The 19,442-nt window shown below is 43.1% G+C and overlaps 1 protein-coding gene across 2 annotated transcripts in view; it reads right to left on the bottom strand.

Annotated features, from left to right (window-relative positions):
* VWF (von Willebrand factor) overlaps window positions 1–19,442 on the bottom strand; it is a 247,614-nt gene that overhangs the window by 68,302 nt on the left and 159,870 nt on the right. For both annotated transcript variants that reach the window (XM_008165463.4, XM_065570815.1), the window contains exons 32-34: window positions 19,131–19,295; window positions 14,680–14,723; window positions 9,220–9,397 (exon numbers count right to left, since the gene is read on the bottom strand). In XM_008165463.4, the coding sequence (XP_008163685.2) occupies window positions 9,220–9,397; window positions 14,680–14,723; window positions 19,131–19,295 (387 nt within the window). The remainder of the gene's footprint in view (window positions 1–9,219; window positions 9,398–14,679; window positions 14,724–19,130; window positions 19,296–19,442) is intronic.

Raw genomic sequence — 19,442 nt, 5'->3', positions numbered from 1 at the left:
CACTTCACCACAAACATAGCAGAAGTTATCTGCACTGTTCACACAAGTATGAGGCATCTCTGCTCACTTTGGCTAAACAGAAATGTGTCCCTTTGCAAAATCAAACACTGACAAATAAGAGAGCACGACACTGTATGATTTCTAGAGCTGATATAGGGCAATTTGTTCAGCAGAGTGATTTAAGCTTCATTATGATTGCATCATCCATGACTTCTAGGAATAACATGCTGCAATTCATATAATGTATGACGCAATACCAGCTTCAGAATGCATCATTCATTGTTTTGCCTAAAAAGTAAGTACTGTCCAAACCCAGTCATAGATTTATTCATAGATCCAGTCAAAGATGTATTTTAGTCATTTAGTCAAATTGAGATCCCTTCCCTTTATAACTCACTTATCCTCCGCCATTCCCAAGTCAAGGGTCGTATATACTGACCCAATAGCATATCTTGAAAACTAGAGCCAATCAACAATTTTAAGCATCATTTTCGTTCTCAGTGACCCAGAATTAGTAAAGTTTGACTACATTTATTTCAGAAGCATTTTGGCTGTAGAGCAGTGCTATCAGAATCAGATGGGCCATCCAGGAACATTGCAATACAAGGGAATGGTGAATGGCCCTATTGAATCTTCGAAATGTTACATGCAAGGAAGCTCGTCCAATGGTCTTGAAGGCAGAATGTAGGAAATAAAAGAAAGACAGGAAAATTGTCCATCTCTTTGCTGTTTGAATTCTCATAGGGCCAGAGACACTAAACTGAAAACAGAGAAAGACATTTTGAATTCACAGATCACTACAACTCTGTCACTCTTAGGATTTAGATTGTAACTCATTTGTATGTAAATGTTTGGTCACTTCAACCTTTAAATAACTCTCTTTTTTCTCTTTCCTAGTTAACAAACCTTTAGATAGTTTATCACAGGATTGGCTATAGACATGTCTTTGTCAGTGTTACTATCTCTTCCAATTCATTTTGAGCCTGACCCAGAATACACTGTTGTCAGTGGGAAGCATAGGCGCTGACTCCGTGGGTGCTCCGGGGATGGAGCACCCCCGGGGAAAAAATAGTGGGTGCTCTGCACCCATCGGCAGCCAAGCTCCCCTTCCTGTCCCCTTCCCTCCCCGCCCCCCCACCCCCCCCCCCCCCGCCAGCCCAACCTCAGCATGCTCAGGGGAGGAGGCGGGGAAGAGGCGGAGCCGGGGCAGGAATTTGGAGAAGGAGTTGGAATCGGGGCAGGGAGGGGGCGGAATTGGGGTAGGGACTTTGGGGAAGGGGTTGGAATGGTAGCAGGGACGGGGCAGGGCAGTGGTGGAGTCAGACGGGGCAGGGCTTGGGGCAGAAAGGTCAAACACCCACTGGCGCGAGCAGAAGTCGGCGCCTATGGTGGGAAGAACCCATTAAAGGTAGGAAGTTAATCTATATGAAAAGGTAAAGTTAAATATTTCATCAAATCCTAAAGGAGAAGGAAAACCTATCAGCATCTTGTGATGAAATGAAGTTTTTCTAATTGTCTCTGTCAGGAATAACCATTATTACAAAATAGACAGATAAGTTAGTGGCAGATCCTGTGTATATAAGTTGTTTTCTACTGAGTTAGATGTATTAACGTATTTCTATTAAAGATGAGCAACAAAGGAGAAAATAGTTGAGTTTGTGTCTTTTTCTTCCTTTATGATGTATAAGGAACACATGAAAAGGATATTTCTGTTGTTATTTTGTTTTAAACTTGTTTTTTTCCTGGATGACCAGAGAACTAGTAAAATTATGAGCTAACAAGTACCAAGGAAATGAAACCTGAGCAATTAGACAGGATTTTTGGTCAAACGTTTAAAAAAACCATGATTTGTTTTTGTTAACCTCTATTTCAGTCCAACATTAGGTAAACAGTTGGGAGGAAAACTCTCTTTGTTAATGATTCAACTTCCTGGCCATTCAATTAAAGGCTGAGAAAACTCCCATTCCAGGTCCTTCATCTTCCAATTACACCTCCAGGGCCATCCCTATCCATACACAAAGTACGCAGCTGCGTAGAGCACCAGGAAATTTGGCGCACCACATTTTTGGTGCCCCGCGCAGCTGCGTGCTGCTCCAGCCCCTGCTCCGCCTCTTCCCCCGCCCCTGCTCTGCCCCAGCACCACCCCCACTCCCCTGAAAACTGCTGCAGGGGTCGGGCCTGCACTCACTGTGTGGTAAGTAGAGTGACCCAGCCCCAGCCTGCTTCGTTCCGCTAGCTTCTAGCCGTGCCCCCAGCAAGTGCTGAGGGGCGGTTCCCCCTGCCCCCCAAGGCTGGAAGCCAGGGGAGCAGAGTGGAGCAGGCTGGGGCCAGGGGGCAGTTCCCCCCTGCTTCCCAGACCCTTCGCTCCATGGAGGCTTGGGGCCAGCCCCCCGCGCAGATGCCCCCCCTGCAGGGGGCTGTATAGGGCACCAAAATGGCTAGGGATGGCCCTGGAGACCTCCAGCAAGAAACAGCAAAGACCAAACTTGATGTTTCTAATATTTTAAGGTTAAAAAGAGGCAGAAAAAAATATTTTAAAATATCTCTCAGGTCTTTTTTATAATTCCTAACACAGCAAAAAAGATACAAACCATTTAATTTTCCTGTTCTGGAAACCTTTCTATATTGTGCTGTCAGATTATGAACTACCAAAGCCATAGGAACACTTGGAAATGTAGCACCTTCATATTGTTAAATATACCTTCTTTTATGTTATTCCTATACAAGAGTTGTAGAGACATTATCACTAAAATCTTTACAAGCCTAATAAATATAAAGTTTTGTAAGAAAATGTTTCTGCATATACTATCATTTGTTTGGCTGCTGGTTTATAAATATCATAAACAATTCAATGTTTGTCTGTACTCTCAGCAAACCTCTAATCTCAGTTTTAAGCAAACAAAGTTTCAAAAGCACTACTAAATTAAATCACAAACAAATGCAGTAGATTGCAACCTGGTCTACACTACAAAGTTTTGCTGGTGTAGCTATGACAGCAAGGAGTGTGGGGAAAAGATCAGCAACCCTCCCGCCTCCAGCCAACATAGCTGCACCGGCAAACCTTACCACCACCACCTATATAGACACAGTGATGCTGACAAAAGCATGCTTCTATTGGCTTAGCTAATATAGTCATATAGCTGTGCATTCAAAAGAACTCCTCTGGCAGCTTAACCTGAGTCTCTGCTAGTGGGTTCGGCCAAAATAGTTATACCCGCTAAGTCTCTTAGCTCCAAGTACTTCACTCATTTAGGACTTGGGGCTGCTCACATTCATGTCAATGGGAGTTTTGCCATTGACTTCAGCATGTGCAGAATCAGGCCCTCATTGGCCAATTGACTTGTCTATAACTAACACAGACTTGCACTGGTTTAGCTGAGCCAAAAACATATATGACTTGTGGGTTTTGGTAAATGTGAAAAGTTAGCAGTCTGCCTTACACACTCATATCATCTTGGGAAATGAAGTGAATTTCTGGGCTATCATGGCGTGTTAAATTTATACAGAGCTAAACAAACATTATCTCATTCTGAAGGGCAATAACCTTAAGACAACTATAGGCTTTTCTGTGCCAAGTGACTAATGGTACAAGTGGAAATTTTAAATTTAATCCCTTAAGAGATCCTTTAGGGAGACATATTTGGAATGCCAAAACTAATGGGTTTGTATTGCTGTTCACTTATTCATGAAATAGGAAATATCACACTATTGAAATAAAAACTACATGAGTAATTGTTTCTTCTTTTGGACACAAATAAAATGATTCAGCTAAAATCTATGCAATAATTTTACATTTAGGGAATATTTACATTAGAAAGGAAATCTTGGATTTAAAATGGCTAGATAATTTAATGTGCTTTGAAGGGAACATTAAACAGGCAAATTCTTGGTGTGAAAGTTTTCCACATCTGACAATAAAAAGCTCTGAGTCCAGCTAGAAATCCTGAACATTTCAAATAGCACATTAGTCCCTTCAGGAACTTTGTCTTTGAATATGGCAGTTCTTCGGAGGACATTTTTTATTCCAGGATGAAAGTATACATTACAGCTGGGGAGTCATGGGATTTTACTATTAAAAAATGACTGGGGATAAAATTTTCAAAAGTGCCTAAGTGACTTAGGTACATTGGGTCCAAAAGAGATTTAGGCACTTTAGAGCTGAAAGTCAATGGGTCTTAAGCTCCAAAGTGCCTAAGTCCCTTTTGAAAATGGGATTCAAACACTCCTAAGTAACTTAGGCACTTTTGAAAATGTTACCCGTAGACTCAAATCTTTGGAGCTACTGTGAATTTTGTCTAAAAAGGCATGGAACACTGCGCTTTATAAATGCAGCTTAATGTATGCATTTGCCATTCATATTTTTGTACAGCAGTTAGAAAGCATGAAAGTGCCTCACCTTGGCTCTAGGCACTTGTAATCAAAATAAGCATATAAATCAGTCACTTTTCTTGTGCAGAGCTCAACTATACTGGCTGCAGTAGCTTTTATGGCCACTTCCCTATTGTGGATTGGTGAGGCTTGGTCAGTGAATCCATGTTGTTGTGGATCCAGAGTTCTTACTCTTGCCCTATCCCTGCCGTGCCTGGACTCCTCTCCTCTGTAGACTGCTATGGAACAGTGCTCCATGCTGTGCAGGGGTAGAAAGACCACGTGCATAACCCCCTCCCCCATGCAGCAAGGCCGTACCAGTTCCACTGCATTCCGTGCCTTTTCCATGGCCTTCGAATTGGGCGGGAGGGTTTGGCTCTTAGTGATTTTGCTTGATCAAAGGGCCATCATTTTTTCCTATCTTCCTTCCACATGAAAACAATTCCCCTCCCACACACACATCTAAGAGGTACAGTGCCATTCTAGCAAAACTCATCATAGGGCAAGCCCTGCAGTAACTACTCTAATCACACGGAAAGCTGTGAAGTCAAAAAGCAGCAGAGCATCTTCTCCCCCTACTGTGTGTGGGTGGAGGGGAGGGTCATTTCCCAGAGGCTCTCTTTTCAGCAACCGGCCACTCCAGCACCACCGCTGGGTCCCTCATCTCTGCGTGTTTGAGTGGGAGTACTCTCACTCTCTCTGAGCCAAGGCACAGCTCACACAATATCAATTGTTCCTGTTCACACACTCAAAATCAAGAGCAAATGCTATGTATTAGGTTTTTTTTCTACATCTGCCTGGGCTCAGAACCCAACCCAGAAGCTTGAGGTTAGCCAGAGAATAGACTAAATGTCCTAAAGTTTGTTCAGATTCAGCTTATTTTTCCAGACTCCCTCCTCCCCAGTTCAGAAAGGTTTGGAAATTGGAAACCAGTCTGGGCCTCTCCCTGGTAAAACATTATAATTTTTTCCAGCAGACAGTCCCACGCTATGGCCCCAATCCTGCAAACATGCCCGTTCTTAGCTTTAAGCAGGCAAGCAGTCCCACTGCTCATGCCTATAACTGTTTGCAGGATTAGTGCCTGTATATCAGTTTGACCCCATCTATTTCTCTGGTGGCATGGAGTCACAGGATGATTGGCCCTAAGGGGAGATGGGGCCAGCCATGCCATAAATAATTGGCTGCTTCCCATCCTCTTTCTTGAGTATCTTTGAGAATTTTTCTGGTTCTCGTATAAATCACTGGGGTCCCCGGCCGCTTCCTTTGAAGTACCCAGCCTTCTGCAGACCCTGCCTCAGGGCCTTCCACAGGAGCCTATCCACTGCTTATGGTTGCACACCCCAGTCTGATCTCTCTCAGCCCTTTTATAATGTTTGGGTGTCTATTAATCTATCATCTTAGTCCTGTCCCCTCAAGCTGAAAAGATGCTAATTAATTATGACACAGGTGTGGCTGGCCCCCATCTCCCATTAAAGCAGCTAGTCACCCTGTGACACATGGCCCGCTCTGCATGGTCTCCTTCAAGGATATGCTATTCAGAGCCGCACACATCAGTTGTTATTATCATTATATATATATATATATATATATATATATAACAACCTGATGTGTGTTTGTGTGTATATATATTATATATATATTTTATGGTACATATATATATATTATATATATATTTTATGGTACATATAAATTTCTGCCAAACAGGTTCAGCCATTTACAAGAATGAGGCGAGGGAAAAATATGTTTTGCCTGGATCTGGTGACCTATTCTTTAAAAAGCTCTAGTGCCCCTATACCTTGGAGCAGGGACTTAAATTTGTCAGAGGATGGCCGCTGTTTCAGGAATGAGCCTTCTGCCATCTCTGTGAAAATCTGCCCAAATTTGGCCAAGTTATAAGCCTTTGAAAAATCAATTTCTACATGCTCAGAAGAAACGACTTAGTTTTTAGCAACTAAATTCCCAATATTCCATCCATACTGGGCATGCTCCAGATAGGGACTGAGCAGGACTTTCCCTGAAATTGCAGCTCTTGGCTGCTGCAGGCGGTGACAAGCCCAGGCGCCTGAACTGAGAGCAGGGCAACTGCCTCTCCTGTGCTTTAAATGACCCCCCTGCTGGGCCAGGCAATGTGGAGGAAGAAGCTGGTTGATTCAAATTCAGAAATGGTAAGAGTCAGACTTGAGTGGAGGGGGTAGGGGAAGTAGATTAGGATAAGGAACCTAATGGGAAGAGACTGGGAGTGGAAGATGGAAGTGGTCCTGGGAGAAGAGGGAAACTGGGACTGGGAGTTTGAAGGGAAGAGGGAAACTGGCTAGCAAGGAGACTGGGATGGTGAACAAATAAGAGGGCAGGAGGAGGAAAGATAGACTTGACAAAGAGATGGGTTTGCAAGAGGAGAATTGGGACTAGCTGGACAAAGAGACTGGAACAAAAATCCCAGGGAGAGAGACTGGGACTGGGGAACATTGGTAGGGACAGGGAGATGACTAGAAACCAGGAGCAGGGAGTTGACTAGAAACCAGGGTTGGGGAGAGAAACAGATTAGATGAGGAGCCAGGAAGGTCCTGCAGAAAAAATAATATGTGATCACGTAATTAAAGACTGCATCAGAATACATACACACAATAGGGCTGAATTAAGGTTGCCCAGGCATCTGTAATTCTGGTATTTCCTAGCTTTAAAGTGTTTAATTTTGCAAGCATAATTAATATTATTTTTTAATGGCTTGTGTTCTATATATATGTGTGTTTGATGTATATATGTACACAATTATATGTTTACCATATTTGTAATGTGTAAGATGCATTTGGGGCCCAGTACTCTGTTTATAATTAAGGCTATGTTTTAGTCACAGGTACTTTTAGTAAAAGTCATGGACAGGTCACAATCAGTAAACAAAAATTCACGGCCCATCACCTGTCCATGACTTGTACTGTACCCCTGACTAAATCTTGGAAGTGCCGCAGGTGCTCGTGGGGGGGACTGCGGGTGCTGGGGGTGGTGGCCCAGGGGGCGCCGTGGGTGATGAGGGGAGGAGGAGTTGGCGGGGCTGGCAGGCTCCCTACCCGGCTTCTCGGAAGCAACAACATGTCCCTCCCTAAGCTTCTAGCTCCACGCACTGCCAGCTCCACAGCTCCCTTTGGCTGGGAACCGCTGCCAATGGAAGCTGCGAGGGCCATGCCTGTGGGCAGAGGCGGAGCTAGGAGTTGAGGGAGGGACATGTTGCTGCTTCTGGGGAGCCCCCAAGGAAAGCATGGCCCAGAGCCCTCACCCCCTCCCGCATCCTAGCCCCCAGCACCCCCCCCACACACACCCAAACGCCTCTTGCTGCTGTTTGGGAGAGGATTGGCTCGAGACTGCCCCGGATCTAGCCACACTGGCTGCTGCAGAAATCACAGAGGTGACAGAAAGTCACAGAATCCGTGACTTCCTTGACCGCCATAACAAACTCACAACCTTATTTGTAATCCATCTGAAAATATCTGTATGTTTGAAAGACATGTATGTCTTCTTATGAAAAAAGCTTAAATATTAAACATATTAATTATAATTTGAAATATTTTAATTCTAATTTTAAGATTTGTTTTTTTCAAGTCAGTGTATTTAGTACTAAAAATGAAAGGAAAAGATATTGAAAATATGAGGAAAAATCAAAACTGTTTTAATCTATAACTATATCTTTCAATATTTTGCATGTCGCCATGCAAAATCTCTATAGAGATGTGTGAGCTCCCACTTGCTGACATTTGTGAGATGCTATCACAACTAAGGGCATGTCTACATTGCCGTTGGAGGTGTTATTGCAGCACACGGAGGCATATCCATGAGAGTTTTAATCTAGGCAGCATGGCTAAAAACAGCAGTGAAGCCACAGTGTGCAGAGGCTTTCGCGTGGGCTATACCAACCCGCCTAGAACCCTGGATACATACTCAGCTTCCTAGGCCACACCAGGGTCTGTGCCACTGCGTCTCCACTGCTATTTTTAGCCATGCTAGACAATTAACGGTCATGCAGATGTGCATACCTGAGCTGCAATCACACCTGTCATTGCAGAGTAGACATAAGCTAAGAAAGGGCCCTTTGAGCCTTCAGGAATGTTAGAGGGAGAGCGATGCCAGAATTTCTCGTAGGAGCTTCCAGGAAATGTAGATCTGCTGCAGCACCCTTAAAAAAGCCAGCTCTCTCCTTTCTTTGCACCCAGCGAACCGCATGCCCTAGTGTGAAGGGAGTGGGGGGAGCACAGCCATAGCACCTAGGGCAGGGGTTATCTCCTCATGCGACTCTTAGGGTACATCTTCACTACCCGCCATATCAGCGGGTAGCAATCGATTTATCAGGGATCGATATATCATGTCTCGTTAAGACGTTATATATCGATCCCCGAACGCGCTCACCGTCAACTCCAGAATTCCACCAAAGCGAGCGGCGGTAGCGCAGTCGACTGGGGAGCTGCGGCCATCGATCCCGCGCCGTCTGGACCCCAGGTAATTCGATCTAAGATACTTTGACTTCAGCTACGCTATTCACGTAGCTGAAGTTGCGTATCTTGGATCGATTCCCCCCCCAGTGTAGACCAGCCCTTAGTCCTCCTTCATCTTGGGCTCATATACAAAGGCTGGCCAAAGACCCCTTCTGTGTCCTTGTACACCATCTGGCCAGAATCCAGCCCTAAATTATTTGAGACTATGAATTTTGATTTTGATAAAGAACAAGTATAAATTCATCTCAATTCAAGCAACTTTGGATTCCTCCTCAGGTTGTAGCTCTGTGTTCCATTCATCAGTACATTTCCTGAACACATTGTCGGTCCTGGGGGAAAAAAACACGTATATGCAAAATAAGTTACTCACATGGACATGTCCAGCGGCAGCCACAGGTTTCCTCAGTTTTAACAGCAGGGAGATTATTCTGACATGTAGGTCTTGGCATCTTCGTACAATTAATTCGGTGACTCTCCAGAACCGTGTGGCCACCTGGTAAGCATGTCACAGAGTGACAAATATCCAGTAATGTCCATTTGTCACCGGGCTATACAAGAAGACATGCTGCTATTAAAATAGGGTTTGATGCAAGAAAAGAAAATTCAAACAACACGTGGAAGCCTCCACATAGCAGCTACCAGACTGTGTTCCATAACCTAAAACTAGCAAGTAAAGTGACACTGCCAGCAGTGCTGTTCAAAATAGCCTTGGATAATTAAACAATAGAATGCAACATATTAGGGAGTTCATGGGCATGAGAAAGTTAATATAGAAACATCGCAAGAAATAGATTCTGAAATTCCATGCAAAGGATAATAGTCTATAATGAGGGATGCTTTGCTGGAAGAGCATGAAATATCTGGTACTTTTGTCTATTGTTAGCAGAGCAGCCCTGCAGCACACATGGACAACACAGTCAATAAAGAATTTCCCAGTGCTTTTCTTTAAATACCAATGCCTTTGGTTTTCATGAGTGTAAAATTATTTTGGAAAGTATTCTGAACACAGATGCTCATAGCACAGCAGGAATTAATGAGAGTTGTTTCAAGCTAGTAAAACAAAAGCCCCTTTTCTGAAGGCTTGGAATCGCTGGATTATTTTACCTACAGTCCTGAACCCTTAAAAATTCCACCCATCCTGAAGGGGATCTGCTGCCCTGCAGGGTGAATGTTATTAGATAACCACGGTGTTCATGTAAAATAAAAAGGATACTCTCTTCCTGCAGGACAGTTGGAATTTTAAGGCTCCAGGGCAATACCCTCTTAACCTCTGAGTAAGGCTATGTCCTCACTACGGGGGGTGGGGTCAATTTAAGATACGAAAACTACGCGAATAGTGTAGCTGAATTCGACGTATCGGAGCTGACTTACCCCGCTGTGAGGATGGCAGCAAATTGACCTCCGCGGCTCCCTCATCGACAGCGCTTACTCCTACCTCCGCTGGTGGAGTAGAAGCATCGATTCAGGGATCGATTGTCGCGTCCTGACAAGACGCGATAATTCGATCGCCGAGAGATCGATTTCTACCCGCCGATTCAGGTGGGTAGTGTAAACCTGCCCTAAGTGGTGTAATCACAACCTGTGTTCAATCCTCCACTGAGCACTCTAACTCCAATCCTGCAAAGCATTTAAGCACATGAGTAGTTCTGTTGACCTGAATGCCAAATCATTCAGCATCTTGCAGAAATGAGCCCTAAATTCCCAGAAATATCATCCCCAAAACGCATGCTTCCAAGACTCAACACCCCTAACTGACTAGTCCTTCAATGGGTGAGAGAATATCTTTTATTGGATCAACTTCCAATAATAGATATTACTTCACTCACCTTATCTCTCTAATATCTTGGAACCAACATGGTTATCACAACACTGCATACAATCCTTCAGTGTCAGTCCTAGATGTTCTACTAGGAATAAAGACAGTGGTTCTAAAAGCTGGATGACAGCACCCCAGATTCATAAGCATAAAGAGCATGGGGAAGAAAGGATGGTGACTATCTAGATAGGCTACCTTAAGGCTTCTCAGTTTCTGCTCTTCTCTAGTATTCATGAGAGTGAATAGCAAGGTGACAAAATATCTGGGTTAGACACAGCATAATTCATGGTCTATTCTTGGCACTAGTGTGCAAACCAGGAATAATGCTTTAAAAGTATTTTTCTACAGCTCTGAGCTATGGGATACCATTAGTTCTAAAAGAGAACTGCCAGATTTGCAGTCATAAATATTGGGAGTACATATTAAATATGAGTGCATTTCCCTAGGCATGCTTTGTAGGTCTTAGGACTTTGAAAAGATTTCATTATAGCAAATGTCTCTTAAAAGTTGTCTAAGATTTTTCAGGCTTGAGAGCCTAGGGGAAGCTATAAAATAAATAAAAGTAATGTGAGGAGTTTTAAATATGGAAAAAATATTTAGGTAGTAAGATATGACATGTTTTTTAATTATACTCTCCTCTCTCTCTCTCTCTCTCTCTCTCAACCCATTGGAAGTAAAGCAACTGGAAGGGTACGTAGACAGCTGTGCACATCTGGCAAAAAAGGCTTTTTGGTTTTCATATTTCTTTAATTATTTTTATTTAACCCATTTACAGGAAACCTATCACAAAGCATCTATGAGCTGTACAATAAAACCAAAGCACAACACATTAAAAAATTCAATTAAAAGAACTGTCCAGGCACAGCCAAGGAATCTGGCACAGTGGGAAACCCAGTGACCCTCAAAGCAACAAACAGCGGCTAATTCCCAACTGATGTGGAAACATTGGAGGGGGAAAATGGGATAGAAAGCATGTGCGTGCACACACACAAAACACATATACCAATAGCAGAGACTCCAGAATGGTCAAGGATAAATCATCTGAAATAGATGTGATTCCCAGAATGCCAGACAACGACCCAGGCAAACTTCCTCTCAGAGGGAGCTCCATATCTATTTATTTAGATTTATACACTCATTCTATAACTGAGGACCCTCAGCTCAGAAGGCCTGGCACCTTCACTGAACTCATGAACAGATAGCTCTTTATTATTATTATTATTAGGGTTTTATCACCAAGGGTTGATCTACACTAGAAAAGTTCTCTTGGCATAACTATATCGGTTAGAAGAGTGATATCTTACCAATATAGCTATATCTAGTCTGGATACAGTTATATTGGTATAAAGGTGTCTTATAATGGCTTACGTTTCAGAGTGGTGGCTGTGTTAGTCTGTATCAGCAAAAACAACGAGGAGTACTTGTGGCACCTTAGAGACTAACAAATGTTAACGCCCTTCCTGCAGCAACCCACTTAGTACCTTGTAGATCAGGCATAAGGTCCCATCCTATCAGAATTTAGGAAGGAATCCTAAATCTGCATTGATAAGGGCTTGCTCCTGCAGGGATGTGGATGAGTGTTGCGAGAGGGCAGTCCTGTGCTACAGATGGAGCTGCCGAAGATGCTGCTTTTGTTCTTCATGAGCCAATAAGATGAAAGAAGAGAGATGGGAGCAGGTGCTGTAGACTGGTGGTTGAGCAACAACTCTAGGCCCAAAACACATCGGAAGGCATTGAGAAGCTGACTATGAGGGATAGTATTTTATTAGCAGTGTCCAGGGGGTTGCTTTCAGCCTCTGATGCCCCACACTGCTATCAGGTTTTTAATGGCAAGTCTGCCTCAGTTTCCCCTTTGTTTGGCTAATCACTATTTAGCCCCATGTCTATTATTGTCTCATTATGACTCCAGACAGAATATTAATAGTCTCCTCCCACCTCTCCCAGCATGTTCCTCCTCACCATGTTAAAATCTCTTGAGTCAGGAGGCAAGTAACCCTTGTGAAGAGTCAACAGTCTCAGGCCTCTTTGCTCCACAGGCCTTAATAACCCGTTTGCTGAGGTTGATAGGAGTTCCCAGTCCCACCCACTCCTCTGGGTTCCAATCCAGGGATACTGTATGAAGAAATTGGAACCAAGTCCTTACTGCTTCCTTGGACTGCTTCTTACCACACCTCCCTAGTTGACTGTTTCCAAGACTCACACTCTGATCCTCTTCTTCTGGAGGTCCATTTACCCAGGCAGCTTCCCACTAGTCCACTGCTAAACAACTCTGTGCTCAGTGGTTCCTCAGTCTCTCTGACAGCTGACCTTCCATTCTGGCTGGCAGCCTTTTCATTTCCCTAGCTGTTGCAGGGCCACCAAATACCCCCACCTGAGGAGGTAACTAGTCTCCCTGTTAAACTTTTAGTGTCTGGGACAACTTGGAGTCTGTATGTTCTATGACAAGCACCTATGGACACATTTCTGAGGCAATGTTTGGCTCCTATAACTACCTCTGCTCTCAATGTCTTCTAAAAGCCACTATTCCTGGCTGGCAGTAGGAATAACAGAAGATCCTTAAAAAGGCCACCACTCCAATGCAGGGTACAATTTCAGATAGGCTGGTGCTTGGCCTTTCTTCTTGCAGGGCATGTGGAACCCATAATTTTTGCCTGCAATTTTTCTCTAGCAAAATGAATTATAGGTGTAAATCTGAGTATTTGATGTTCTAACTTCATGCTTTGCATCTGCGGCTAGGTAGGTAGAGGTATAAATACAGAAATTTTAAATATGGATGCAAAAAATTAATGTGCAAATTTTGCCGACAAATTGGAGGCTGCCCTTTTGATAATTTGTGTCATCATTTATATTAAATGGTTTGCATTTAGCTTTGTTTGGACTAGGAATAATGATGATTTTTTTTTACCTTGAGCCAGCTATCGCCACTTAGCACCTAATGAACATGCAGTTTAACAATTTTGTTATGATGTTGGCTTCTGGGAGTCAATACTATGAGGCAGCAGTGATTTAAAAACACACCTTTTTCTGAGTCTAGACATATTCAAAAGGACTTATGCTCTGTCCACATCCTGTCTTTCTAAGGTTATGCCTACACTAGGGAAAAAAGTATATTTGAATATGTTAACTAGCATAGACAAGGCAATTATAGTTTTAATACATTAACTGATCAAGATGAACCCCAGGATGGAGTTTACAGTGCTTGTCTACACTTAAAACACTATGATGCCACAGCTGCACCACTGTAGCATTTCAGTGTAGACACTACCTATGCAGACATGAGGGGTTCTCCCATCAGCGTAGGTAATCCACCTCCCTGAGTCCCTGTCTACATAGGGACTTGGGTCAGCTTAACTATGGTACTCAAGGGTGCAGATTTTTCACACACCTGAGCAATGCAGTTATGCCGACCTAATTTTCTAGTGTAGACTGGGCCTTGGACCCTACCAGATGATGCATGGATTAGTAGAAGCCTTTCCACTCAAGCACTGAGGCTTTGTCATCACTGCTTTAAAAAGGTCCCTTTTACAGCAAAACAACTAATATGCACTAGTTTTGGTGGAGACAGGGCACCTGTAGTGTTTACTACAAGGTAGTTCAGCAAAGTCAGTGGTATACTTCTCCATCTGGCCCCCATTGCCTACTTTAAGTCATGACAAATCTAAATGGTCTTGTCTCCTTTATATTTTCACAGCGGGCTAAAAACCACACTTTTCTGTCAGGGAAGACGAGCCCTGAGTGCTAGTGCTTTGGCTCTGTGTGCACCTCCTTGAACACTGCTCAGCAAACTACAGGATCAAGTACCATCGGGGCGAAAAAAAAAATTGTGCAGCGCGCTCCCATTGTTCTATTTAGTAAACGAATATTTGCATTCTCAGCGATCATTACTGAAGAACAATTAATATTGTTCAACACTTTCTGAGGCAGAGCACATACATAGACATTCATGTTCCAGTGCAGACGCTCTACAATATTTTACTTGAAAGGGAGATGGAGGATACAAAAAAATACACTTACTCTCCTTTTATTCCCATCCTCATCTATACATTCTCCAGCGGGCTCTGAAAGAGAAAAAGACATATATTTGGCTTATCTCTCAGCTGTCCAGGATCTTAGGTCGAATCCACTAAAATATCGATTCCATCTTTTAAAATGTAACTCAGACTAAGAGATTTTCTTGTTTTATACCCTGTGAATTCGTCCCTGAGGACTGCACGCATCTGTCCAAAATGTTTGCCAGAAATTCGGAATGAGTGACAGGGGATGGACCACTTGATGATTACCTGTTCTGTTCATTCCCTCAGAAGCGCCTGGCACTGGCCACTGTTGAAAGACAGGATACTGGGCTAGATGGACCTTTGGTCTGACCCAGTATGGCTGTTCTTACGTTATGTTCTTACAAGAGGAGATCACAGAATAGACAAAGCCAGTTACTAGTAGCATCATCTCCCATTCACACACTGTCTTTAATCCCAAAGCCCTTTACAAACAATCTGCATGAATAGCAGTTCCGATAGACTCATATAGACTTGACCACACGCTCAGTGATTAACATGTGATAATATAGTATATGGTATATTTACCAAATAGAGACAAGTAAAGAGCATGGCCCCAATTCAGCTAAATACTTAAGCATGCAACTAACTTTAAGCATGCAAGTAGTCCCACTGATTTCAATGAGAATACTCACATGCTTAAATTTAGGCATACTCTGCTCTGATTCTGTGGTGACGGGCAGCAATCTAAAATCCTAAAACAGATATTCTTAAAGTACCTTATTGAACTGGAGCCTCTACATGCATGTGTACAAACACACACAAACACACAATGAAACAAGGAGAATATATGAATATAGGACTCGTGGATTCCTAGATCACCAGGCCAGAAGGGAACACTGTGATCATCTAGTTTGACCTCCTGTATAAAACAGGCCATCGGAATTCCCTGAATTAATTTCTGTTAATTAATGGGGTACTGTGACATAATGGTTTGGTTGGCATGTGTTTGGGATGTCCCCATTCCTCATAAGTAGCAAACCTTTCATACCATACTACACTATTCAGGGGCGGCTCTACGTATTTTGCCACCCCAAGCATGGCAGGCAGGCGGCTTTCCGCAGCATGCCTGCGGGAGGTCCACTGGTAACGTGGATTCGGCGGCATGCCTGAGGGAGGTCCACTGTTCCCGCGCCTTTGGCATCCCCGCTGCCGAATTGCCGCCGAAGCCGCGGAACCAGCGGACCTCCCATTGGCATGCTGCCGAAGGCTCCCTGACTGCCGCCCCCAGAGCGACCGGCAGGCCGCCCCCCGTGGCTTGCCGCCCCAGGCACGCGCTTGCTGCGCTGGTGCCTGGAGCCACCCCTGACACTACTCCAGGATATATCATCTATATGTCTCATATTTTACAGGAGCAGTATTGTATTTTGCAAATATTTGAGAAAGCTTTTAAATCTTTTTGATCAGTATTGTTTATGGTATGCTTCCACCTGTAATGCCAGGCTCTCTTAGTACAATTACTCCAGGAAGGGGTAACTTATTTACTTTAAGAAACTTCTAAAAAATGATACAAGATAACTTTCCTGTTCAGAACAATGGCATACTTTTAAGGTCTAATATCTCAGTATCTACCACTGATAAAAGCAAGAGCCAAATTGTTCAGACTTAGGTGCCTGACTTTAGGCATCCAAGCTTGAGTCTTTAGTCCAAAAGCCTTGACCCAATGGAAGGGGGAGATACCAGCTATATAATAGCGTAAAGCTCCTGTTTCCAGTCCTTACAGGTCATATAAGTTGCAATAAGAAAATGATCACTGGTTTCAGCTTCCTGTTCCCCATCCTGGGCCTTGAGGGGAAGCAATTTTGGGAAAGAAATCCCACATTTTATAGGGGCAGGGTGGAGGAAATATGTCTTTGAAAGCTCACTTTTTAACAAGAAAATGGCAGCTACTTGAGAGATATTAAAATGCCAGATGTCATCTCAGTGGAGATGGATTAAATATCTATACACCAGATCCTGTCCCCGCCCCCAAACACACCTGATTTACATGCAGCAGTACTTTACTCTGCAAATAGTCCCATTAATTTCAATGGGACTTCTCATGCAGTAAAGTACTATTCAGCAAGGGTAAAGCTGGCAAATGTTTATACAGCACCTAGAACAACTGGGGCCTGGTCCATGACTGGGGCACTTATGTGCTACCACAGTACAAATAAATACCAATAATAATATGGTCCTATATAGTGACTGACTTGGGGCAACAGTAGTAAAATATTGCCCAGAAATAAAACCAGTTCCTGAGAATGTGGCAAAATATACACAGATGAATTAACTATGTTTTACACAATGATTTTTTTCTAGTCTTGTTCCTGGATAAAGTCCTTATTTGGTTTATTGCTCAGTTTTAATTATCTGAAATCTTTATGGATATATGGCCCTCACTGGATAAACTTGCACAGAAAAATTTATGTTCTGGACTCCTCATTCACAAAGGGCCTGATTCTGCCTCCTTTTCTTAAGTTACATAATCTCCCATTCTGCCACTTCTTCCATTGACATCTTTGGGATTACTGACACAGCATGGCATTATTCTAGGGGAGTAAAGGTGGTGTAATTAGGCCCCACAATTACACATTTGGATTTCTGCACAGAAGCCGTAGGTACAGAAGTTCTGATCTTTGTAACTTTCGTATACAAACATGGCTAGCTGCATCAGTGCTCCCTGCCATGTCCTCTTGCTAGAGGCAGAGGCTCAACATAGCAGGAGATATCAGACCAGGTAGGGGGACAGTCATTAATAGATCCTGTTTACTTTTCCATGAAACTAAGGCCCGGTCTTCACTTAAAACTTAGGTTGACATAGCTATGGCATTCAGGGGTGTGAAAAATCCCTCCCTAGAGCACCACAGTTATGCTGACCTAACACCCGATGTAGGTGCAGGGAGGTCAATTAAAGAATGCTTCCATCAGTCTAGACATTGCTGCTTGGAGAAGTGGAAAAATCCCTTCCATCGCTGTAGTCTGGTCTACACTATGGTGTTCTAGTGACATAGCTATGGCACTGTAGCTATGCCACTATAGTTCCCATAGCATACACACACTCTCAGGAAACCCAGGTGCTTTGTTGATTGGTCTGTTTGAAGGCCAAGTAGGACATCTGCTGAAGTCTATTTTCCTCTAAAATGTACTATTATCTGTCTAGAAGAACAATAACACAGACCTAAGTGTCCTCGATAAACCAATTTTTAAGCAATCAAATGGGTTAAAAATGCAAAGAGTGTGTGTGTATACACATGCACATATATGCACATACACCCACATGCATAGGCTGCCCTTACTATGTCAATTTTGTCTAATACTACTACTACTACCTAGCTTTATATATTGCTTTTCATCCAAGGATCTTGTAGCACTATTTACAGGAGGTCAATGTCATTGTTCCCATTTTACAGAAGGGTAAACAGAGTCAGAGGGAGGGTTAATGATTTGCCCAAAGTCACCCAAGTTGCCTCAGTATAATGTGAAATTTTACTATACTGAAAATACACATGGTGAAATCCTGGCCCCGGTGAAGTCAATGGCAAAACTCCCATTGACTTCAATGGGGCCATGATTTCATGCACAGAGAATAGTACAAGTACTCAGGTAATCTTGTCTACGGCAACTGGAAAGTTTTCAAAGGTGACCAATATATAAAGGCTTCACTTTGCCAGTCTCAGGAGCATAACGCAGCAGTTCTTTAATATCTAAATGTATGTTATGGCAATGTACAACTATAGTTGAGGATAGAAAGTGATATGAATGAAATCCAAATCTGGAACAACTGGGACATTTAATTAGGCAGAATGAGTAAGTCAGATTTGACCCTTAGATCACAAATAAGAATGCAAAAAGTTCCGAGGGATCTTCAATGGCCCCAAGTGATTAGAACTTTGGTTTTACATCTCACCCTAGAGCTGGCACCCCCACTAACAAACTTCCCCCTAACACCATGCTTGGGCTATTTTTCTTCAGCAGGCAAGCAATGTCCCATGGAGAGTCGTCAATGCCAACTACTACAGCTATGGCTTTCCTTGGTGGTCTTTCATCCAAGTAGTGATCCATTCTGTGTATTGATAAGATCCACAGCCTAAAGGGACAGGGCTAAAGTTAAAAATGCTCTCTGAAAGCTGCTGAAGTAGAATAGTAGTTAGTACTATGCTGAAAACATTCGGAATCAGTCACCATACTAAGTGACTCTGGCTGTACAGATGAGAACTCAAGTAGAATGTCAATGAAACACCGTCTGACTAGGTATTATTTGGCTGACATCTGGAAATGAGAAAATTGATGGGCTTTTGTCTGAAATTAGCTAAAGATTAAGGTAATGAGAGGAGTAGGAAAATACTTCTGAATATTGTACAAAGTACATTGTCTTCATCGTTTCTGGTGGTTGTTTTTCTGGCTCAAGTTATAAAACTACATGAAACTTACCCGTGCACAGTTTATTGACAAATGCATCATCCAAGGTGACCATCTCGGGAAGGTCTTCAAATCGTCTTAGCTTAATGATCTTGTCAGTAGCAGATTGGCCAGCTAACGTCCTCAGCTGCTCTTCATCGTATCTATCTCCAACTCCAATTGGGAACAATGACACCCCTGGGAAATGGGAAGCAGGTTTTAAAAGTGTAATGGAAAAGAAGGGAGCCTCCTTGCCTTTGATTTGCACTTTCGAGTAGAATTCTAACAGTTAATTTCAAGTATTATTCATATTATTCCCTCCCGATAGGCTGAAGGCAATTCAGC

The sequence above is a fragment of the Chrysemys picta genome, chromosome 1 (genome assembly GCF_011386835.1).
Source record: "Chrysemys picta bellii isolate R12L10 chromosome 1, ASM1138683v2, whole genome shotgun sequence".
NCBI lineage: Eukaryota > Metazoa > Chordata > Testudines > Emydidae > Chrysemys > Chrysemys picta.
The sequence above is the reverse complement of the archived record's forward strand: the minus strand, read 5'-3'. Positions and strand labels throughout refer to the sequence as shown.